The sequence below is a fragment of the Schistocerca americana genome, chromosome 1 (assembly GCF_021461395.2).
Source record: "Schistocerca americana isolate TAMUIC-IGC-003095 chromosome 1, iqSchAmer2.1, whole genome shotgun sequence".
Classification (NCBI taxonomy): Eukaryota; Metazoa; Arthropoda; class Insecta; order Orthoptera; family Acrididae; genus Schistocerca; species Schistocerca americana.
The window spans coordinates 588246676-588273015 of NC_060119.1; the positions used below are offsets into that span (position 1 = coordinate 588246676).

A 26340-nucleotide genomic window follows, 5' to 3' on the forward strand; every position below is an offset into this window, starting at 1 on the left:
GTCTAGAAATCATTGCAAAAGTGCACAAAATGGTCACAGAGGATCGCCAATTGAAAGTGCATGAAATTGCTCATTCTTACCAGACGTCATCTGATAGGGTATATAACATTTTAACTGAAGAATTAGAAATGAAAAAATTATCTGTAAGATGGGTGCCACAACTCTTGACGGTGGACCAAAAACGCATGAGAATGAACATATCAGAACAATACTTGGCCCATTTTAGGAGAAACAAACAAGATTTTTTGGCACTTGTTTTTGGCCACAGATGAAACCTGGGTGCACTGCTATACCCCAGAGACGAAACAACAGTCAAAGCAGTGGAAACTTGCTGATTCTCTGCCACCAAAGAAAGCAGAAACAGATCATGCAGCGAGAAAGGTCTTGGTATCAGTGTTCTGGGATGCGAAGCGGATTCTGTTTGTAGATAATCTCCCGGCTGGGTGAACAATTACTGTAGAATACTATGCTAACCTCCTGGATAAATTGCAACGAAAGATACGCGAAAACTGGCGAAGAAAGACATCTTCTATCAAGACAATGCGCGACCGCACACATGTGCCGTCGAAATGGCAAAATTACACGAACTAAGGTATGAATTGTTGCCACACCCACCTTATTCGTGCGATATGGCTCCGTCAGACTTCCATCTCTTCCCGAAACTGAAAATTTTTCTTTGTGGACGAAGCTTCACTTCAAATGTAGAATTGATAGCTGAAGTTGACGACTATTTTGCAAGCCTGGAGGAAATTCATTTTCGACATGGGTTCAAGGCACTGGAACATCATTGGACCAAGTGGTTTAATCTACAGGGAAAACATCGTTGGACCAATTGGAGTAATCTACATTTACTGAAAAGTAAAAAAAAAGTTTCAGTGATGTAACTACTTTTTTTTATTTTGTTCCGAGAATTTTTCAAACCACTCTCGTAACATGCTTCTCGCTACTAACAGCAGATTCCAAAAATGTCGAGCATATTACTGTTGCTCAATATAACAAACAAATATACCTACAGAGACCATAATATCTTAAGATGTGCTTAATTTTAAATGAAGTTGGTGGATTCGGCCGTGAGTTAAGTATACTTTGCCACCTACCTCAGGGTTAGAGTGGTACGTAGCAGGGCCACTGGGGGATGAACAGAAGTTTCTCTTCCAATGCTGACAACTCACGAGTGAGTGCAAGTCGTACAGATCAGTTGCTATGGCATAAATGTCAAACGGAAGTACTTTATAGAAATGGTCATCTTCAAATGTGATACATGTTTGTAGCAAGTAATATGAAATCAAATTTAGGCTGTTATCATACAATGCCATGAGTAAAAGAAAAATGAAATTCATATAATTTAGTAAACCTTTGTGGTTGTGTCTCATAGTTCATTTACTGTTATTAATTAATAAAACATACTACTTCATGTAGATTACTAATTAATAGTAAGATCAATAGGGGAATGTGTGGTAATGTGTCCAGTTCGGGAAAAGTGACCATTGCATGTTTTTCGCTGAACAGCGTTACTGACTGCCGATAAGTGGTCTAATTAGTCCTAATATACATCGCCATAGTTGTCAGTGAGACTGACAGAGGACGCTTGTTCCGTTATTTTTTAGTAAAAACTTTTTTGTTTTTGAGTCGTCTGATGTAAGATACGTCATTTGTACTATTCTCGTTACCTCACTTATATGGAGAGTAATGATTTTTTACAACATCTATGTTCAAACAATGCCTTTTGGTCTACAAATGTAGTTTCTTCTTATTAATTTCAGTCTGTTAGTACCTACTGTGGCTCATTAATGCCGACATGGCATCCGATCGGGGAAGTGGTCACACTACTCACCAAGGTGTTTACAGAAATAAGAGTTAATTACTTCCAAATAAACACACATAATGCAGCAGATAAAACTGACTTCTAAACCGTTTTATACTCAAAGCCATCATCCACCGTTCCACCCCTTTGTGAAACTTTTGAACTAATTATCTAACATTCTTTAAAATTGTCTCTGTTCTGTTATATTTAGTCTAATTCAGTAGTCCTACAGAAAACAGTCTCTTGCAGCCACTTGATATTCTTTCATTGTAGGGTGTGATGATGCCTAGAAGCTACGTGCAGAAATCAGAAAAACAAACATGGGATCCTGTTTCGATGGCACTTAAAGTCGTAAAGGAGTTTTGCTATTTGGGGCGCAAAATAACTGATGATGGTCGAAGTAGAGAGGATATAAAATGTAGACTGGCAATGGCAAGCAAAGCGTTTCTGAAGAAGAGAAATTTGTTAACATCGAGTCTAGATTTAAGTGTCAGGAAGTCGTTTCTGAAAGTATTTGTAAGGAGTGTAGCCATGTATGGAAGTAAAACTTGGACGATAAATAGTTTGGACAAGAAGAGAATAGAAGCTTCCGAAATGTGGTGATACTGAAGAATGCTGAAGATTAGATGGATAAATCACATAATTAATAGAATTGGGGAGAAGAGGAGTTTGTGGCACAACTTGACAAGAAGAAGGGACCGGTTGGTAGGACATGTTCTGAGGCATCAAGAGATCACAAATTTAGCATTGGAGGGCAGCGTGGAGGGTAAAAATCGTAGAGGGAGACCAAGAGATGAATACACTAAGCAGATTCAGAAGGATGTAGGTTGCAACAAGTACTGGGAGATTAAGAAGCTTGCACACGATAGAGTGTCGTTGAGAGCTGCATCAAACCAGTCTCTGGACTGAACACAACAACAGCAACAGGTACTAACAGACTGAAATTAATAAGAAGGAACTACATTTGTAGACCAAAAGGCATTGTTTGAACATAGATGTTGTAAAAAATCATTACTCTCCATATAAGTGAGGTAACGAGAATAGTACAAATGACGTATCTTACATCAGACGACTCAAAAACAAAAAAGTTTTTACTAAAAAACAACGGAACAAGCGTCCTCTGTCAGTCTCACTGACAACTATGGCGATGTATATTAGGACTAATTAGACCACTTATCGGCAGTCAGTAACGCTGTTCAGCGAAAAATATGCAATGGTCACTTTTCCCGAACTGGACACATTACCACACATTCCCCTATTGATCTTACTATTAATTAGTAATCTACATGAAGTAGTATGTTTTATTAATTAATAACAGTAAATGAACTATGAGACATAATCACAAATGTTTACTAAATGTTATGAATTTCATTTTTCTTTTACTCATGGCATTGTATGATAACAGCCTAAATTTGATTTCATATTACTTGCTACAAACATGTATCACATTTGAAGATGACCATTTCTATAAAGTACTTCCGTTTGACATTTATGCCATAGCAACTGATCTGTACGACTTGCACTCACTCGTGAGTTGTCAGCATTGGAAGAGAAACTTCTGTTCATCCCCCAGTGGCCCTGCTACGTACCACTCTAACCCTGAGGTAGGTGGCAAAGTATATTTAACTCACGGCCGAATCCACCAACTTCATTTAAAATTAAGCACATCTTAAGATATTATGGTCTCTGTAGGTATATTTGTTTGTTATATTGAGCAACAGTAATATGCTCGACATTTTTGGAATCTGCTGTTAGTAGCGAGAAGCATGTTACGAGAGTGGTTTGAAAAATTCTCGGAACAAAATAGAAAAAAGTAGTTACATCACTGAAACTTTTTTTTTATTTTTCAGTAAATGTAGATTACTCCAATTGGTCCAACGATGTTTTCCCTGTAGATTAAACCACTTGGTCCAATGATGTTCCAGTGCCTTGAACCCATGTCGAAAATGAATTTCCTCCAGGCTTGCAAAATAGTCGTCAACTTCAGCTATCAATTCTACATTTGAAGTGAAGCTTCGTCCACAAAGAAAAATTTTCATTTTCGAGAAAGAGAAGGAAGTCTGAGGGTGCCATATCACACCATCTTGATGGAAGACGACTTTCCTCGCCACTTTAGCGTATCTTTCGTTGTAATTTATCCAGGAGGTTAGCATAGTATTCTACAGTAATTGTTCACCCAGCCGGGAGATTATCTACAAACAGAATCCGCTTCGCATCCCAGAACACTGATGCCATGACCTTTCTCGCTGCATGATCTGTTTCTGCTTTCTTTGGTGGCAGAGAATCAGCAAGTTTCCACTGCTTTGGCTGTTGTTTCGTCTCTGGGGTATAGTACTGTACCCAGGTTTCATCTGTGGCCAAAAACCGGTGCAAAAAATCTCGTTTGTTTCTCCTAAAATGGGCCAAGTATTGTTCTGATATGTCCATTCTCATGCGTTTTTGGTCCACCGTCAAGAGTTGTGCCATCCATCTTGCAGATAATTATTTCATTTCTAATTCTTCAGTTAAAATGTGATATACCCTATCAGATGACGTCTGGTAAGAATGAGCAATTTCATGCGCTTTCAATTGGCGATCCTCCATGACCATTTTGTGCACTTTTGCAATGATTTCTATACTAGTGACACATCTTGGCTGACCACTGCGCGGATCATCATCTAATCTCTCCAGACCAAATTTAAACTCATTTGTCCACTTGGCAACTGTTGAATATGAAGGAGCAGAGTCCCCCAGTGTATTCTGGAAAACGTCATGAATATCTTTTGCTTTCATACGTTATTTTACGAAGTTGTTAATCACTGCTCAAGTCTCGATTTTTTCTATCTTCGCAAATCATTACGTGAGAATAACAATGGAGCCACATCACCGCCACAGCTCTCTTCCAAGAGCACTGACGTGACATGTATTTACATGTAACAGTCCAATGAATATCATGTAAACAACTCGTTGCGCTAGCGCTGACCTCTCGTGGTGATTATGAGAACCGCTGACTGCACGAACATTTGATTTGGGGCGAATGCAGCCCGTGGGTCGCAATTTGACGATCACTGCGTTAAATGCACGGCTTCCAGGCAAAAATCAATGGATTACTCAATTTTATGGCCAAAGTACATCTTTTCAATGTCAGTTAAATCTGTTTCAAACCCAAATGATATCAGACAATGATGTCCATTCTCCTAATTAAAAGTTTAAAGCAAAGTTCAAGAGTATGTAGTACGCCCTATGTAATAGAAAATGGAACACAACATGTCATTTTCAATGGAGAGCAGGCTTCAGACGTAAATGTGACATCGAACGTACCTCAATGGAGTGCTTTACAGATCCATTACTTTTCACAATATGTATAAATGACATAGTGGACAACATCGGAAACTCCGCGAGGTTATTCACAGATGGTGATGCTACTTACAGAGAAGTCGCAACGCCACATAACTGTAGCGATATGCAGGACCTGCAGAGGATCAATGCTTGTTTCAGGGAGTGGCGACTGACCCTCGTCATAAACAAATGTTACGCACTGTGTTTACCTAGATAAAAGGACACTTTATTATTTTATAAGCAATTGCAGAATAATCACTAGAAGCAGTAATTTCCATAAAATATCAAGCAATGCATACAGGACGATTTAAAATGGAATGTCCACATAAAATTAATCGCAGGAAAGGCATATGCCAGACTGAGTTTCATTGGGAGAACCCTCCATCAACAGAGGACGTAGCTTATAAAACCTTGGATATCGCTCATCAGTATGGGGTGCTTACCAGGTAGGATTCGAATGGGAAATAAAGAAGAACCAATGAAGAGCAGCGCATTTCATTACAGGTTATTTTAGTAAGCGCGAAAAGAGTCGCAGAGATGATGAAATGAAATGATCATATGACATTGTTGGCCGGGAGGCCCCATTCGGCGGAGTTCGGCCGCCGTATTGCAAGTCCAAAAGTTTACGCCACTTTGGTGACTTGAGAGTCAATGATAATGAAAATGGTCATGAAGGACACAAGACACCCAGTCCCCTGCCGGGAATCGAACCAGGGCCCCCTGCGTGGTAGGCGGTAACGCTTCCATTTTTTTTTTAAATCTCATTTTGCTTTTTTTCGTTCGTTGTATCTGCTCGGGGCGGACGTCGCTTGACACCTGTTTCAGTTCGTCGTTGATCCATTAACTCAGTTTGTTTATTACAGAGGGGAGCTAACCTTCTGACCGAACACGCTGAGTTACTGTGCCGGCGTCGCTACGCTACAGAGGTGTACACAGAGATGGTAATCAACTAACCTGGGTGGCAGAAGCAGTGAGATAGGCGTTCCGCGCCACGGTGTGGTTTACTGCGTACGCTCCTAGCAGAGTCAACAAACATATATTGCTTCGTCTTACGTGTATCTTGCGAAAAGACCATGAAGTTAAAATTAGGGAGATCCCAGCCTACATGGAGGTTTACCGGGAATCGTTCTTCCCACGAACTATTTGCGACTGAAACAGGAACAAGGGGAAGTGAAAGTGGTACACAAAGGTCTTCCGCCACACACCGCGGAATACAGATGTTAATATTGACGAAAAAGTTGGTAACCTGATATCAGCCTTTAAGCCTCGTTTCACCGATTTTCACAAGATAAAGCCATTGCTAGCCTTACTTAGCAATCTTTTTGCCGTTTTGCCATGGAGTGCATCAGAACCACTGCAATCGCTGTGTCGACAGAAACAATTATAAGCTGGTAAATAAAGCATTATCATTAGCTAGCCTCTTTGGATGAACTTACATATGTGAAGAAACTTTTTCCGTAACGAACATTAACAAATCAAAAAATACGAACCATTAGACAAATGACAATTTAAAGTCAATTTTGCGCTTTTCTACTACAACAATCAAACTTCAAAGTATTTACGAAATCATTGGAGTGTCTTCCTTCAAAATAAATTGTGCAAATAATGTTTCAAGTACATTGTTGTAGTTATATTTATTACATAAATTACTAAATAAAAATGAGTATCTGTGAAACAAAAGATGTAAACTTCTCTTACATAGTCAGTATGAGGGGTTTACGGACCACGCTACTAGCAAGTTTGTACACCCCTGGTCTAATTATACCAATCCAAGGTACAGGCGGACATTTTGTGTTCTGCTTTGTCAACTTTGGAGGAGGACAGCAGTAATTTACGGAACTAAAGTGTCAACAAGACTTTGAATTAAATATTAACACACTTTTCCTTCATCAGGGGCTGTTGTTATTCAAGTTATTTGGGAAACTTATCTAATTTTGGTGAACGAATACTGTTTAACTGGTGTAAAACTTATTTGACGGCGATTAGTCAACAATTTTGCAATAACTGAATAGATGTATGTTGCCTTTTATCATGTCGGATCAATTTATTTCATAAATCTGTGGTCTCAATCACAGTTTGAAAGTTTTCTTGGAGACAATGATAGCGAAAACGGTGATTTGATTTTTTCTTTACTTGGTAATAAGATTGTTTAAAATTGTCTCTGTTCTGTTATATTTAGTCTAATACAGTAGTCCGACAGAAAACAGTCTCTTGCAGCCACTTGATATTCTTTCATTGTAGGATGTTATGATGCCTAGAAGCTACGTGCAGAAATCAGAAAAACAAACATGGGATCCTGTTTCGATGGCACTAGCAACATTATCTGCTTAGGTATGGAAAATTGGTTACAATGTACACCTTCAGAAAAATGCATGTGGTTCCTATACATTACTTACTTTTTCACTAAAAAATATTTGATATGATACCTTGTAATACGTAGATCTGAACTTTGTAAGTTGTAAGTTTCTATCAATAACCATGGTTAAATGTGAAAATTGAATTTCTCTTTGGCTGGCCACATTACATTATTCCCACCCCCTTCCCCCTCCCCCTGCTTTTGTGGCTCAAGGTGTCGCCCCACTATGCCATTATGTCGATATTGCCTCTTGAGCGAAAACGTTTGCCTTAAAATAGCTAAGTCACATCACTCGTTTACACACTTTTTTAATTCAGAGATACTTACGTTCGTTTCAATAAAGATGATTTTATTGTCATCAGTTAAATCTAAAAAAAACGCTCCACCATTTAACCTGTGGTTTAGTTATCTTATTACCAAGTAAAGAAAAAGTCAAATCACCGTTTACGCTATCATTTTCTCCAAGGAAACTTTCAAACTGCGATTGAGACCACAGATTTATGAAATTAATTGTTGAAACCACAAATTTCATATCATGTTCAATACCTGTTTTCTCTGGGCAGAAAGTCTCCTGGTGGAGTTTAATTGTATCATATAATCAGCGTGCACTCTTAAATGTGTTTTACTAACTATACCGATCCAGAATTAGTTCCTTCCCTGGAAGGAGCACCGTCAGTCGTAACACCTGCTAACTTAGGTGATGCAAATCAATGTTGAACACTGTTCCAAGGGTCCAGTGAACATATCACTACCCTTAGTTTGCCCTGATAATGATCTCATTCCAGTCAACTCTTCACATACTTCAAATTTGTGCTTTATCCCAGCGCAAATACCAACATTTGGGGTGTGGAGGCTATGTCCATTGGCTCATCGATAACCAGTGAAAAGTAAGCAAATTTTTCTTTGAGCAAGTTTTTGACTGGTCCTTTATGTTTGCCAAGGTTTCAGTAATTCTGCTTTACACAGTCAAATATCTTTTTAGCAGCTACCCCAAAAAGCCGGCAACTTTCTCCTATAAGGCGAGATATTTCAAAACTTACTTCTATTGCAATTTCTGAGTCTTTAACAGGTTTTCTGAACATCGCTTGCTGACATACTAATTCTCGTTCCAAGGAAGACTTGTCTGTTTACGCAGTTAGTTTTGCAGTTCAGAAAATGTTATTATTATTATTATTTCGGTATTTTTATGTTCCGGCACTTGACTTATCGTCATTCGCCTTCTTGCTTCCAATACAACGTTTTAAGCCAGAATTACAATCACTTAATTTTGTACATTTATTTTAATGCTCTTTGTTCATGATCGAACCAATCTTGTGACACACAACACATTCTGGAGACGGCAAGATGGAGTTGTTATACGGATGCGCCATGGACAGTCCGTCATGTCCAGTAGTCAAGCGAATTATGGCTACTGCTTCTCCTCTTGGTCCATCAGGCACTACCGAGTCGTCCATAGGTTTTTCCAGATCATTTCCTCACATCAACGTTTATTGGGTTGTTTTAATTCTTCTTGAAATGTGTTGTTAATAATGTATTTCACTGCAAAATACGATGTATTAATTTTTCTATCTGTTTAATTTTTGTGCCCTTTTTGGCCAAAAAATTCCATTGCGTTCAAGACACAGTGAGATGGTATCCACTGAACTGCAATTGTCTCGTTTATAGACAGTTAATTACTTCTTGGTCTTCTTCAACTTGACCTTTTTTTGGAACGTTTGTATTGATAACTGCCGATATTGTTGCTCTGGAATCACAAAATAAACTGCTTCGTTGAATGTGTATAAATACTTGTTTAGTTGACTTGGTGCAGTTCTGATGGCTGCAACCTGACTTTAAAAACTTGAGTGACTCCTTAAGTTGTTGTATTCCTTTGGGATAGCTAAAACACTTGTGCAAATAAGACAAATGATATTATTGAGCGATTGTACAAAGAAATATTTGTCAATGCAGTTATCCTGAAACTGCTGCTTCTCATCATATAATCTGCGTTTCCTGCGTGCTCCTGCTTTACTCATTCCAAATGGGGCTGAATCTTCATAACAACGCCTGTGAAGAGAAAACCAAAAATACTCCTACCAAAAAACACTGCATAAAATTTTCTTGTATTATTGTTGATGGGTGATCATGAAGTAAATGCTTGAGGGTACACAGAAATACGTAAAATTGTCGTAAACGTTTCAACACACTAATGAGTAAGCTGAGGAAGCTCACCGATACAAGGTGTTTACTGTGCGAGGGACGTTCGGTAAGTAATGCACCACTTTTTTTGTCAGCCAGTTTCGTTTGGAAAAATGCGGAACTTGCTGTCGGACATCTTGGAACAATTTGTCTTCAGTCCCTAGTTTCATGAGGTCAGATAGGTGGCAGTACTATAAGAAGGCTTCAAAATGGCGTCTGCCACTGAGGTGTGTTCCAAGCAGAAAGCTGATATTGAGTTTCTTTTGGCGGAAAACCAGAGTATCGCAGATATTCATAGGCGCTTGCGCAGAACGTCTACAGTGACCTGGCAATGAACAAAAGCACGGTGAGTCGTTGGGCAAGGCTTCTGTCACCATCGCAACAAGGTTGTGCAAACCAGTCCGATCTCCTGCGTGCCAGCCAGCCGCACACAGCTGTGAATTCAGTAATGTTGGAACGTGCGGACACTCTCATTAGAGGTAACCGAAATATCACAATCAAACACCATGCTGCTCAACTGGATGTCTCAGTTGGTAGTGCTGATAGATTAGTCCACCATTTGGGATAGGACTGCTCAAAGGTGTGTGCCCACTAAGATCCTCGTCGCTTAAGACCGTAGAGAGCAATGAAAGAAAATCTGTACAGAGTTGCTTGTGCGTTACGAGACTGATTTTGCCAATTTTTTGTCGAACATCTTTACAAGCGATGAAACATGGGTTCGTCACTTTGAACCATAAAAAATGGCAAACCATGGCGTAGCGCCACGCCACCTCTCCCCCGAAGAAAAAGTTCAACACCCTCAGCCAGCAAAGTCATGGCGGTGGTCTCATGAGACTCGGAAGGGGTTATACTGCTTGATGTCCTGCCTCATGGTGCAACAACCAACTTTGAAGCGTACTGTGTTATCCACAGGAAATTGATGAAACGACTTCAGTGCGTTCGCCACCACAAAAATGCAAATGAACTTCTCCTTCTCCTGACAATGCAAGGCCTCACATAAGTCTGCGCACCTGACAGGAGCTCACAAAATTTCATTCGACTGTTCTTCCTCATCCACCCTACAGTCTGGATCAAACATCTTTCGTCTTTCATCAGTTTGGCCTAATGAAGGATGCATCCCATAGGAAGCAGTGCATGAATGATGGGGAGGTTATTGATGTAGCAAGACGTTGGCTCCGTCGTCGACCATTAGAATGGTACCATTCATGCATACAGGGCCTTCCAGTAAGGTGGTGTGAGGCCATCGCACTGACCGGACAATATGTTGAAACACAGGGTTTTATAACCAGAAGAGTGGGGAATAATATTGTGTATTGGAATCCTGAATAAAACCAACCTGAAACATGTATTGCATTACTTATTGAACACCCATCATAGGATACAAGAACTACTGACAACTGAACAATGTCTTACCCTGCTGACGCTCGTGTAGCCCTTGTTGTCCTTAGTTAATAATGAGCCCTGAGACAAGTTATTATTACTAGTTGGTATCCCCCTGCCCCAGTGCCACCTAGATTGGCGTGGCTCAAAAGAACTGAATTCTGCAACAGCCTATCAGCTACTTTCTGGAAAGGAATGAACGATAATAAAAAAAAGTTCGCAAGAACGAATGGTGTGCAGACGAGCCAACATCAGATCAATGGCAGCCCACAGGTTACTCACTGTCTGTGCTTTCCTTATGTATACTGACACTCATGTGTGAAGTTTGTTTTGATACAGTATTTAACTCAACAAAACTTGTAATTAACGGATTTACCAAAAAATTAGATAGGGCGATTGTACCGAATCGCAACTCGCTTGGTATTGTTCCCACAGTACCATTTAATTTAGACACTTTATTAGTCATTCCTCAGTGTTGTCTTTGAGATTCGGTACAGTAATATGCTTTTCAAGCTTGGCATTGTTGTTGTTGTTGTGGTGTTCAGTCCAGAGAGTAGTTTGATGCAGTTCGCCATGCTACTCTACCAAGTGTAAGCTTCTTCATCTCCGAGTAACTACTGCAACCTGCATCCTTCTGAATCTGCTTAGTGTAGTCATTTCTTGGTCTCCCTCTACGATTTTTACCCTCCACGCTGCCCTCCAATGCTAAATTTGTAATCCCTTGACGCCTCAGAACATGTCCTACCAACCGGTCCCTTCTTCTTGTCAAGTTGTGCCACAAACTCCTCTTCTCCCCAATTATATTTTTGAAGCTACATCTATGAACACCAGTATTTGACTTCTCAGTTAAAAATAAAAAAATAAGTGTTTCAATTTCTTTGGAAATTGAACCCCTAAGGGGGTGAAATACAGGATGAGATCTTTTATGAAAGTATTTTATTATGAAAGCATTTTTAAATCTAAATCTATGAAAATTTAAATTTGGCTTCTCAGAAATAAAAATTATGTGCTTCACTGTTTTTGGAAATTCAGCCCCTATGGGGATAAAACAGGGGATGAAAGTTTTTATGTAAATATTTCATTGCACAAGCAGTTTTTCAAGCTAAATCTACGATAATTTGTATTTGACTTCTCTACTAGAAATAAAACATACTGATGTCACTGTTCTTGGAAATTCAATCCCTAAAGGGGAGAAATAGGGGGTGAAATGTTTTTTTAAAATATTTCATTGTAAAAGCGTTTTTAAAACTTAACTCTTTGAAAATTGGTGTTTTGCTTCTCAGTTAGAGAGGAAAAAAATGAGTTCATAGGCGAAGTAACATTGTTAAACTGTTCGCTTTGATCCTGTACCCATTACACATGTTGTACAAATGGAGATGATATTTTAATTACTGACGACGCCTTTTGGCATAATTGTTTCATTATTCTCCAGTGCATGATGTAATTTTAGAAACGTACTTCTGATGAAGGTATATTTATATGTACCGAAACCTTGGTCAAGAATTTTAATAAAAAAATTCTATCCTGCAACTGTTTTTGGCTGCCATCCTTTATTGTGAAAAAAACATGTTTGTTTTTGAAAATTCAATCCCGAAGACGGTGATATAGGGTCATACCGATTCACTGACTCGTCATTGCCCAGTCCACACTGCTGAGGATAGAAACTTGAAGTTTGGAGATGGTGTGGATCTTATAGAAGTAGAAGTCGTATAAGAAGGGATTGTCCGAAATTCCACTCTTAAGGGGGTGAAATAAGGAACGAAAGACATTTGAAAGTATGTCGTTATTAAGAGAATTTTTAAGCTAGAACTACGAAAAATAGTATGCGGTTTCACAGTCAGAAAATAAAAAATACATGTTTCACCATTTTTGGAAATTCAAGCACTAAGGGAGTAAATAGTGGGTAAAAAGTTTTTTGGAAAATAAATAATTACTAAATAACTACTAAAGGATATTTAAGGCTACATCTATGACTACTGATATTTGATTTCTCAGTTAGAAACAAAAAAAAAAAAAAAGAAACAAATATTATAGTGTTTCCAGAAATTCAATGCCTAAGGGAATTCATTATGGGACGAAAATTTTTAAGAAAATATTTGTTACATTAAAAAAAATTTTAAAGCTAAATTTATGAAAATTGGCATTTCACATCTTAGTTAAATGTAAAGACATTTTGTTAGCAGATGAAAATTGCAATGGAAATATCTTCACAAGAACGCAAAAGGCACGATTTAAAAAAACTTTGTACTCTAGCTATCAGTATCACTTTTTGTCAGAAGTACATTTGGAAAAGACCATGCTTATATGGCCCTACATAGCGTGAAAAATTTTGCTGTTTACAGTTTATGAGCAACGTAAACATTCGATTAAATAAAAACAAAAAACAAAATCTCTGCTGGCCATACAGCCTACACATGAGCGAAGCAACGGGCACTAAGCTAAAGCTCGCGTCACCTAGGAAGGCGCTTCCACACATAGGGGCGGAGCGGAAAGGAACCGTGGGGGGATGAGAACTGCTCATGCGCAGCGGGAGAGAGTGGTCAAACTAAGTCCATGTTGCCGAACTGCATTGCTGCGGAAACAGTCAGGCTCGTTTGAATACGTTACATTGTATTATACGTTCAGATCTATGAAGGGAATAATAAATATTAAAACCAGTGTCGATCAATCATCATTAGAGAAATATTAATTCACATCTAATTCACGTTCACTGCTTCACAGATTTATTCTGCGTGATATCGGGAGATGAGAATAGCTGACACAGCTTTGTGAAGACTAAGTACAATTTTTCTCAAAACGACATTGAATCTGCTTGCAATAATTACGATTTATTGCGATTTGAACTGCATTATAAGTAAAAATTTAATATCCAACAAAATTAACTTCAAGCACAAACTGAAATCATTATATTTGCTTGACAACTGCTTCTGCTCAATAGAATTTTTAAAAATGTGTATGGCGTGTGTGTGTGTGTGTGTGTGTGTGTGTGTGTGTGTGTGTGACGATAGTTAAGTGTAATCACTGCTTGTAAAAAAGAATTAGTGGTAGAAAAGACTAATGTAAAAGAGTATCTTAAAAATGGTCAATAAGTTGTCACATTTTTCGTTATTAATGGGCATTATGAGAGTAAACTGACACGTTAGATATTACAGCGAGAGACCGCATTTATAATCTATTGAACAAGCAAACAGTTAATCGTCATTCGCGAATAACTCCAGGGAATCTGACCGATAACATCGAAAATCACCGATATCTCGTCAAGTAACAGTTACTGTCATTTTATGGCCTTAGCCAGTTCGTGCCTTGAAAATGACAGAGGTTTACAACATGGTGGGAGAAGCTTAACTTCTCCCTGGGCAATATGTTGAACATTATAGTCTGCATAATTAAAAGGATACAAAGTCCTAATCAAAAAGGCTAGGAAGTTCTCATTATTGTGTATGCAACTGATATGTTGACAAACACATTTTTTTTATTAAACCACAAGTCTTTAAGAAATATTGTTCCAAAGTCTACATCGTAACACCGTCGTCACTTCTGTCTGAGTCTGTTTCCGAACAATCTGATATTAAATTTACGATTATAGGTTCTAGACTTATATTCATCGTCACTTCCTTGGCAAATTCTTCTCTCTGAAGCTTTTCAGCATGCCACACAGTCTGTGCCCACGCTACAGCTGGGATGTTGTCTGTTGTCTTGTCTATTGCCTCATGCACAAGCGGTTCACTGCATGTTATCGTGAATGTTTTTTTTTTCTCCCACATAATCTTAAAATCCTCTGCCCACATTACTTCAATGGGGCTACAATGACAGCGACACATGGGTAAATGCAAAACTGCGCCGACCGGTGTGGCCGAACGGTTCTAGGCACTTCAGTTTGGAACCGCGGTCGCAATTTCGAATCCTGCCTCGGGCATGGATGTGTGTGATGTCCTTAGATTAGTTAGGTTTAGGTAGTTCTAAGTTTTAGGGCACTGATGACCTCCAAGTTTGTACAGTCAAGTTTGTACATTCTGTCACGAGTCTGGTTTATAAGGTGCTTAATATTCTTATTTTTAAGCTGGGGAAAATTATCCGCTTTTCTGGTGCTTGTACTTGATTTTTTTTTCTCTGTGAGAGTTGAATTATAACTGGCAACGACCTACTTTGAAGCAAGTTATGACAAGAATCGTGAATCACGTCACGAAACTGACAGCATTCATTGCGAATGGTAATCACTGCTATTTTTCTTGCACGTAAATACAAGTTTATTCTCAGAAACAAAACCAGAAGAAGAGTCAGCATGCATAATAATTATCTGGGTTATCTGAGAACCCATCCATGTGAGAACTTTAAAACCGTAAGTCATTCCAACAGATCTTCTTGGAATGGTCCTAACTGACCCACGTTTCATCAAGGTAATACACTGTTGAACTACCTCCTTCTCTTGTATCATGAATCTTTATATGGAATATAGTTCATGCTGCACCTAGGTCATTTCTTTGAATTAAAAACTCTCTCCTTAACATATCTGGAACCAGCATCTGTTAAAATTCCTTACCTTGGCAAAGCGCTCACCATTGAAGCCTGCATAGCTGTAAAACGTTTTTGTTAATGTCGGACATTCATCATTCACATGGAGCACTTTAAAACATCATTGTTAAAACTATCCGTTTGTGTTACAGGTTCCTCGCAATTTTGATGCTTTCCAGGCGATACGAAACCAACTGTTTCTACATTCTCTACAGGTCTGACAATTTTCTCTTTAATCAGCGTTGTGAGTAAAATCTTCCCAGGTATTGTTGAAAGGAAAGTGCGAGTATTAGTTGCGGACCAATTGGATGAAAATCAGTGTGGGTTTAGGCCTCTTAGAGGTTGTCAGGACCAGATCTTTAGCTTACAGCAAATAATGGAGAAGTGTTGTGAGTGGAACAGGGAATTGTATCTATGCTTTATAGATCTAGAAAAGGCATATGACCGGGTTCCTAGGAGGAAGTTATTGTCTGTTCTACGAGATTATGGAATAGGAGGCAAACTTTTACAAGCAATTAAGGGTCTACATGGATAGTCAGGCAGCAGTTAGAGTTGACAGTAAATTGAGTTCATGGTTCAGAGTAGTTTAGGGAGTAAGACAAGGCTGCAACCTATCTCCACTGTTGTTCATATTATTTATGGATCATAAAACAATAAACTGGCTGGGTGAGATTAAGATATGTGAACACAAAATAAGCAGTCTTGCATATGCAGATGACTTAGTTGTGATGGCAGATTCGATTGAAAGTTTGCAAAGTAACATTTCAGAGCTAGATCAGAAATGGAAGGACTATGGTATGAAGATTAGCATCTCCAAAACGAAAGTAATGTCAGTGGGAAAGAAATATAAACGGATTGAGTGCCAAATAGGGGGAACAAAGTTAGAACAGGTGGACGGTTTTAAGTACTTAGGATGCATATTCTCTCAGGATGGCAACATAGTGAAAGAACTGGAAGCAAAGCTAATGCAGTGAGCGCTCAGCTACGATCTACTCTCTTCTGCTAGAAGGAAGTCAGTATCAAGACTAAGTTATCTGTACACCGTTCAATCTTTCGACCATCTTTGTTGTATGGGAGCGAAAGCTGGGTGGATTCAGGTTACCTTATCAACAAAGTTGAGGTTACGGATATGAAAGTAGCTAGGATGATTGCAGGTACTAGTAGATGGGAACAATGGCAGGAGGGTGTCCATAATGAGGAAATCAAAGAAAAAGTGGGAATGAACTCTATAGATGTAGCAGTCAGGGCAAACAGGCTTAGATGGTGGGGTCATGTTACACGCATGGGAGAAGCAAGGTTACCCAAGAGACTCATGGGTTCAGCAGCAGAGGGTAGGAGGAGTCAGGGCAGACCAAGGAGAAGGTACCTGGATTCGGTTAAGAATGATTTTGAAGTAATAGGTTTAACATCAGAAGAGGCACCAATGTTAGCACTGAATAGGGGATCATGGAGGAATTTTATAAGGGGGCTATGCTCCAGACTGAACGCTGAAAGGCATAATCAGTCTTAAATGATGATGATGATTCTCTTTAAATTTCTCTTGACCGACACCATATGGTTCTTGAGTTAATTCTTGTTTTTTCCAATGTCAACAGTACGAGACCTGCTTTTAAATTCACGTTTGAAAAATTTATAAATGCGGTAAATAATCAAACACGCCTGATTGTGAAGCACTTCACGTTCACTGCCGTCACCTGACTTCTTTTAAAATCGCATTTAAACATTTACAGGATACACATTCACACCTATACTGTTACAATAAACAAAGAAAGGAAACAAACAAATGGATAGTTGAAAGAATAATTCGGTTGTCGTGAAGTGCATCAACAGTGCAGTATGCAGGAGCGAAATTCTCGCTGTCTAGCTGTAACTCTCTGGTAGCCGCTCGGAAAGAGAGTGAATATTATTGGCCGCCAGTTGCAAGTGGAGGGGGATGTGCAAACCGGCTGAACATTAGGCCGCCTTCTTACATGACGCGATCAATAGTATTCAATAAGCACTGCATAGTCACATTCTTCACACACACAATGAACTTCACATACTGCAATACCGTTAGGAGAAATGTCATAAGTGATGCTCCTTTGTACCTACTTCGGTTTGGGCTCTATTTGTCTTGAGGGCCATAAAAAAAGTGGAAGGTCAGTAAGTTATGGCCAGGGGTAGGTAGTACGTGCTTTTCTTTTCAACATACTTCTCTTTCTTTAGGCATAAGGCGACATAAACCAGATACAGTAAATATTGTGAAAATGTGTATTTCTATAATGTTCTGCTTCTAGAAAAAAATTTTTCAGAAATATTCAAGTAACTAAGAAATATTACTGCAAGCATTTTGTTTCTCAAAAAAAAAAATTGGGCAATTATGTGTCCCGAACTATTTTCTCGGGACACCAGAAGATTTTTCTTAAAACAGGGACCATTACGACAGAACAGGGACGTGTGATCAGACTATTCAAGTTAAAAAAAATTTTTAGTGACGATCATCATTTGTAGGCACTACAGTATAAAGATTCTGCATCACATCACTGTCAACACATTACTGTCAACAGTGACCTCTCCTGCAACTCATAAACACTTCTGTCAATGAGGAGAGGTCAAAGGAATGCAGAAATCCCTAGAAAGCTGAACAATCAGGCAATGAAAAGCGCAGGGAACTGCAATCACATGCATTCTAGTTATGCTAGGTAAGCACACCTCGCTCTATGTAATGAGAGGAAAAGTTACAATTATTTCCTCCAGTTTGTATTAATACATAACTAGCTTTCGTGGCTACAATTCAGCTGCTTAACTTCTTAATTATCGGCAGCTTTGAGTAAGGTGTGTAGCTCTCTTTCATTGCAATTTCTCCACTTTTAATACTGCGTGGATTCTTTCACATATGTCAGGTGCTGCCTGTCTAGTTAATCAAGTGATTAATTAAATGATGAAGCTGAAACAGTCTAGTTGCTAAAAAAACTTGTTTAGTACTGCATCAAAAAAAAGACGGAGACTGACACAATACTCACTCTTCCAAATCTGGAACAAGAGTGCTCTTCAAGGCTGCTGCTGCTGGTCATTATATAAGCTACATTTTAACAATCACGACGTTAGATCATGCAGTATTTCAATCAGACTTTTTAAAGTTTATAATAAAGTTTTCACTTACTTTACGAAATTGGTTGTAATATTTGGTTGTACCATTTGTTACAATGCTTAAGAAATATTTAACAGCCGAAATAACTATCTTCATGTCCAAATTATTTGAAATACGTTTCTAGAATAATATTCAAATTACTTTCGTTTATAATTTTGTAAATACAGATTTGCTCTTGCTACTGACATGAATCCTGCATCATTACGATTAGGTGAATGATAATTACTATCAGTTTTCTAAGTACTAATTTTGTGAATAATAGACTGTACTTCTATTGATATTGGTTTCGACATATTTTCAGTTAGTGATGAGATGTCAAGATAAATTAATTATACGTAGTCGCAACTAGTCAAAGAATGTCGCCAGATGACTCAATTTCATAAATACACTACACCAGCAGCGTTACAATGTATGCTCATTCATCTACGTGACTTGGCGTAAATTTCGTAATGTAGTATCAGATTCACCAAAATGGTCTGAATCACTGCTGTCATCAAGTGTCATCCTATTCTGGTACTTTACAGCATGTTACAGTTATTACCCCCATATTGTAAGGGATATCTTTTGAAATTTGTTAATAATCATACAGGCAAACATGAAAATTCTAGTTATAAAATCACCATAAAACACAAAAATGAAATTGTTGATGATCCACTTCTAATAGCTAATAAATTTAATGACCATTATATTAACATAGCCCAAAATCTGATCACAACTAAATGCAGTCCAAAGACAACTAGGTGATAACTCCAATAAATGAAAGGACAGTGTACCTATATCCCGTAACACCCAAAGAAGTACAAACGAATATCAGTAAGCTAAAGAATAAAATGACCAGCAGATTTGATGGTGTCCCTGACAAAATTATTAAGTATAGTAGCCATAATGTTATCTCTCAACTTGTGGGCATAATCAATGACGCCTTTATAACTGGTGTCTTTCCAAATAAACTTAAAACAGTCAACAGTAATACCAGTTTATAAAATTGATGACAAGTTTGATATTAAAATTTTCAGACCCCTATTATTACTACCTGTATTTTCGAAAATAATTTAAAGAACAGTTTACGGCAGATTGCTAGACTTCCTAAACAAAAATAAAATTCTAGTAAATGCACTGAATGATTTCAGAAAAGGCAAATCTACAAAAACAGTCCTCTTCAATTTCCTAAAACTTGTTTACAAAGTTATTGAGGACAAGGAACTGATCTGTGGGTTCTTTTTAGACTTTTCCAAAGCGTTTGATCGTATAAATAATAATCAACTACTGTTAAAATTATACAATTATGGTATCCATGGTGTTTCCTATAAGTGGTTCAAGTCATATTTAACTGACAGGAAACAAAGAGAGTAAATTTCTCTAGATGGAAATATGTATCATTCTGAATATAAAATAGTCAATTATGGGGTGCCTCAGGGCTCAGTATAGGGACTATCATTATTCTTGGTTTTTATTAGTGACCTATCACAACAGTTTTCAACAGTTGATACTATATTATTTGCTGATGATACCAGCTTCATTATAAAAGGGAAGAATGATTATGAGATGCAGCAAAAAATCGAAAAAACAGCATAAGTGACAGAAAAATAGCTTAAAGATAACTGTGTGGTTGTCAATGACAAGAAAAGTGTATGGATGAACTTCAACCATACAAGGAACAAAAATAGAACCAATGTAAAATTCACATTATCAGATAGCCAAATTCAGCCAAAGAATCATATAGAAATTTTTAGGATTATGGTTGGATGAGCATCTGAGAAGGGAAAAACATGTAAAGCTTAAAGATTGCTGAAATACTGAAACAGTGTTAAGTGCTTATTACACATACATGCACAGTCTACTGTGGAATGGTATATTTTTCTGGAGAAATACCACTTCTAAAAAACAGCCTTTTAAGCTTCAAAAGAAAGCTGTAAGGTTAATAAGTGATGTTGCTTACAGAGCATCATGTAGAGGTATCTTTAAGAAATTAAAAATCATGACCTTACCATCTATTTTTATATGTGAAAGTATCTGCTTCATTAAAAACCACCAAGTTTCAGCTTTGAATGATGAGATCCACAAATATCAATCAAGGAACAATGATGACTATCATAGAGATGTGCGCAGAAGATCGATATATAAGGACAGCTGTTCACAAACCAAGAATTCTGTACAGGCCATCGCCACGTAACTTTAAAAAATGTCAAACATTAACAAATTTAAAAAAGAACTATAAAGATGTACTAATAAACAACAGCTTCTACAGCATTAATCAATACCTGGAAATTTGCTCAAATCTGTAGGTCTGCTTCATAACTCTATAAACAAAAATTTATCATTATCAAACCACTCCTAGATAAAACTAAACTTCTTTTATTTATGCATGTATCTCATTATGTACCTAACTTTTGTGCCATATACTACTATGCCTATTTAAGTAAAGTACTGGTATTTAATAGTTTTAGTAAAATCAAACAAAATGCTTCACTACCTTTTATTTTATCTGTATGACAAGTCATATGTCATTTTGATGATGTACTACAAGGACACTAATAAATTGAAAAAAGTAATAATTTTATATTCTAATTAAGGAGAATAATGTTTTTGTTGTAAAGATGTGTTGATACAAATAATAAGGTTTTGTACATGATGTAAATATATAATATTTTATACTGTTTTGTACTTTGTCAAGTCCAATACCACGAATGTGATAATACAGGCACTACATAAAAAAATAAATAAATAAATATATAATTGGATAGATAGAAACATCTATTCACTAAGTGGTGGCAGAACATGCACATAAAGACTGTTGTAATTGGCAAGCTTTTGGAGCCAGCGGCTGCTTTTCAGGCAGAAGGGTTAAAGGGGAAAGAAGAAGGGTGAAGGAAAAGGACAGGGGAGGTCTAGGAAAAGGGATAGATTTTAGGAGAGTCACCCAGAACCATGGGTCAGGGAAGACCTACCGTATAGGATGAGAAGGAAAGACTGATTGTTCATCACTGCATCAGATGAGATTTGAAAACCTGAGAGCTTAAAGGTAGAAGATGAGGTAATATGCAAGACAGAGATTACTACTGAAACGTGAGAGTGAAACGTTAAGTGCATTGCATGTATCAGAGGTGGGAGGAGGGTGGTGACAAACAGACGCGAAAGACAATGAAAGATGTAGAAAACTAAAATGGACAGAAGCAAAGAGTAGTTACAGTGAAGAAATGCTGAGATGTAAGAAATAAATGTAAATTAATGCAAGGTGGGTGGCGAGAACCAAGGACATGTTGTGTTGGTGGTAGGAGGGTGCATAGGGCAAGTCTTGCAACGGGGATGGTCACATGGGTAGAAGCCTTGGGGTAGGGAGATGGGTGCAGACGGAGCATAGGGTCTGACAAGAATATTGCAGAGATTGGGAGGGTGATGGAAAGCTATTCTAGGTGTGGTGGGCAAAATTTCAGACAAAAGTCACCTGTAATAGCCCTGTAACTGGCAAAAAACATAAATCAAAGGGAGAACGACTGCAAAGCAACACGTCATATACCAGCTATCATGATGTAAACACTATTCGGCCTTCTACATCTGCATGACTATCGCCAAATTATCAACTAGGTGAGTGGGCATAGGCAGAAAGCGTGTACTGGCAAATTGCAACATCCTGTGGCAGAGCGTGCTCTACAACATGACATTCATGACTTTGATCCCTGTTTCACCACATGAGCTATTTGGATTCTTCCTCCAGACACCAGTTTCTCAGAAGTCCGCAGTTGGGAACTAGCACTGCAACATATCCTTGGTTCTCGCCACCCATTTGGCCTTAATTTATCTTAATTTCCTCTGTCTCAGCATTTCTTCACTGTAACTACTCTTTGCTTCACTCCGTTTTAGTTCTCTGCATATTTCATTGTCTTTCCCATCTATTTTTCACCGCCCCTCTTACACCTCAGATTCGTGCAATGCACTTAGCTTTTCACTCTTATTAACTTGTACTCGATGTTTTAGTAGTAATATCTGTTTGCATATTACCCTGACTTCCACCCTTAGGCTCTCAGGTTTTCAAATCTCATCCGATACTGTCCCCAACAATCAGCCTTTCCTTCTCATCCCATATGGTAAGTCTCCCCCGACCCGCGGTTCTGGGTGACTATCCCAAAATTTACCCCTTTTCCTAGACCTCTCCAGTCTTTTTCCTTCATCCTTCTTCCTTCCCCTTCAACCACTGTGTCTGGGGAAGGAGCCACTGGCTCCAACAGCTTGCCAACTACTACAGTATTTTACGCGTGTGATCTGCTGCTGCTCGGTGAGTAGATTTTTATCTATCCAATTATATAGTTTTGTCAATAATTGATTGTTTTTGTTGTTAAATAAATAAATAAATAGATGATTACTTGGTAGGGAGGATGCTGCATCTTATTTTGATAAAGAAATTTCAGGCATGCTCCAAGGAGTGTGTTTGGGAATCTTACTGTTAATGTTGTATGTTAAATACCTGATAGGCAATATTAAATCATTAGACTTTTTGAGTATGATACAGTTGCACTGATGATTGACAACATTTTAACTACGTAGGCCTCCTTTGACAGTTTCATGCTCCACCTTTGAAATGCAAGACAGCAGTGATTCTACATAACATGGATTCAACATGTCCCTGGTAGGTTTCCAGACGTCTATGCATAAATCACCCAAGTGCCATAAATTACAGGCTGGTGGTTTGTAACCATGGAAATGGCACATGGTACTGTCCCAGATGTATTATGTTGGGTCCAGATGAGGTAAGTCTGATGGCTATGACATGAAAATGAGTTCATTGGCATAGTCCTTGAACCACTGTAGCATAATTATGTCACAGACAATTATCTTGCTGGAAGATGCCATTGCCATCAAGGAGAACACCAAGCATTTCAGCAGACATTAATAACAGTACAGTAATAAATCCCAAGTCAGCTATAGCTATATGACTATTCTTAACAGCAGTTTTCTCTAGCCTTCTAAACTTCAGCAGCAAGTAAAAGTTGTAATAAACAGTACTACTATAACATCTGGTTCACCTCATTCTTCTAGTGTTCAAGTTTATACTTTTTAGCTTGATATTAAATGGAGAGGTATAACTTCATCTATAAAGATTTTTTTATATGGAAATCTGTCTTCATTGCTGTTTAATATGAAGAATCCTAGTATACTTCGATTGCTTCCAATGTTCTACAAAACTGTAGCCCATATACGTTTTCAGTGAGTCTGTGTTGGTACAACCTTTTCTGAATTTTTAACCTACTGCTTCCTTTGAGAAATTCCTGGTGTTTAGTTAGGGCAGTTGTCTGCTTCTATTAAGTGCTGATTTTTAAATATTCTTAATTTTTTGTTTTGTTGCATCTGAGAAGAGGCAGAAAGATTCTGTAATGATGGAAGTGGCTGGAAAAAGGATAAAACATTTACTTTTGTTTTCAGTATAGTGATCATTGTGAGATGAGCTGTGTATGTTATTTTTGTATACTCATGTTTGATTCAGCTTGCTGAAAACCATTAGCACCAGAGAAACTGCTGTTGCAGGTACGCCGGACATTCATGCTACTGCTTGAAGTGCTGGCCATGAGTGTGCTGGTTCTGATGGACAGGCTAATGTATGAGATCCTGTCTCTCATCAGCAGGCATGCACTTATCCACTACACACAGACAGGTATATTAATCTATACACTCTTCATTTTGCTTCTCTTTCAGTTTTACTCTTAACCTCCCTGTCTATTTTTAAATGCAAACATTTTTCTAGACACCATCTTTATTTACAAAGCGTGACAGTTTATATGTGATGTATTATGGCAGAGAAGGGAGCCTGTGAGCACTGGAGGTACTGCCACAGGTTACCACTAATGTCATAATACAAAACACACATCATATTTATTTTATTTCATTCATGTTCTGTAGATCCATTAGCGATAAATCGCTTGGATGTAGAACATGTCGTTTACATAGATTTGAGACATTTGTTTATAATAATAGATTGTACAATGAATAATATATTACACAGAAAAAATGTTTACAAGAATTGTTTTTTGTAAAAAGTTACAAATTACATTGAACAGACTTACAATAGATCAAAATCAATTCACATATTCTCATATATAAATTCGCCCAGTGAGTAAATGGTTTTACTTAGAAGATACTGTTTAAGTTGATCTTTAAAAGTATGTGGATCAGTAACTGACATTTTTATTGCCTGAGGGAGAGCATTAAATATTTTCATGCAAGAGTAGTGTACTCCTTTTTGCACCATACTTAGATTCTTTTGCTCAAGATGTAGATCATTTCTTACCCTAGTGTCATAGTTATGATGATACATGCTGTTCATTTCAAAAAGTGAATGGTTTTTACACAAGAAACACATGAGGGAGAAAATGTACTGAAATACTGTTGTGAGTATTCTCAGTTCTTGGAAGAGTTTCCTCCAGGAATGTCTGTAATTGATACCACACAGAATCCTAATGACTCTTTTCTGGGCTATGAGGATTTTGTTTGCCTTCGTCTGGTTTCCCCAGAATATAATTCCATAGGCCATCAGGGCATGAAAATAACCAAAATAGGCAGCTATCAAAGTATTTAAGTCATTGGAGGAAGTACTCGCACGAATAGCGTAAATTGCTGAGCTTAGTTTTTTACATAGGTAAGGAATGTGTAAGGACCAGTTTAGATTGCTATTAACAAGTAGACCCAGGAACTTTGTTGACTCCACTCTTGCTAAATTCCCATCATTGTATTTAACATTAATCTCCCCTTCAATATTTTGGCTTGTATGGAATTGAATCAAATGAGATTTTTCAAAATTTTGTGATAATCCATTAGAGGTAAACCAGTTAAAGGTTTCCTGAAAAATTTCATTTACAGTGATTTCAAGATTAGTATTTGTTGAATTGTCTAGCAGAATTGTCATGTCATTGGCAAACAAAGTAAATTTTATCTTAGCCCTTGTACACATTGGAAGGTCTTTTACGAAAATAAGGAAAAGTAGAGGACCCAGAATAGAGCCCTGTGGGACTCCACAGTTTATTGTGCCCCAAGAAGAGAACACTGGTTCCCCATTAGTGTCGTTTACCATGACTTTCTGTTTCCGGTCCTTTAAATAGGAGGCAAGCCACATCCCTGCTTCTCCAGTTAACCCATAAAATTCTGCCTTTCTCAGAAAAATCTCATGGTTCACGCAATCGAACGCCTTAGAAAGGTCACAAAAAATTCCAGTTGGAGACATTTTATTATTGATTGATTCAATAACTGCATTGGTGAAAGAATATATTGCATCTTCTGTTGAGATGTTTTTTCTGGAAACTGAATTGACTTTTATTGAGAATATTGTATTCACTAAGATATTCAAGAATCCTTCTGTGTACAAGTTTCTTGAGAATCTTGGAGAAACAAGTTAAGAGTGAAATAGAACGATACTTGGTTACTTCGTTTCTGTCACCCTTCTTGTTCAATCGTTTCACCACTGCATATTTAAGTCTATCAGGGGCAATTCCTAGTCTCAATGATTCATTAAAGATGTGGCGCAGGACTTCACAAATGAAAATGTGTGTGTGTTTCAACACTTTGATGGAAATACCGTCAATACCAGTTGAGTTTTTGTTTTTCATGGTCTTTATTATCTTCTTAATTTCCTCAACAGTGACAGGAGGCTTGCTAATCAGGGGTGCTGCACTAAGT

General features: G+C 37.9%; 1 protein-coding gene across 1 annotated transcript in view; it reads left to right on the forward strand.

The window, feature by feature from the left end:
* LOC124579080 (protein sneaky) overlaps positions 1-26340 on the forward strand; it is a 284298-nt gene that overhangs the window by 84635 nt on the left and 173323 nt on the right. Inside the window, exon 8 of the mRNA XM_047131238.1 lies at positions 24199-24325. Coding sequence (XP_046987194.1) covers positions 24199-24325 — 127 coding nt within the window. The remainder of the gene's footprint in view (positions 1-24198; positions 24326-26340) is intronic.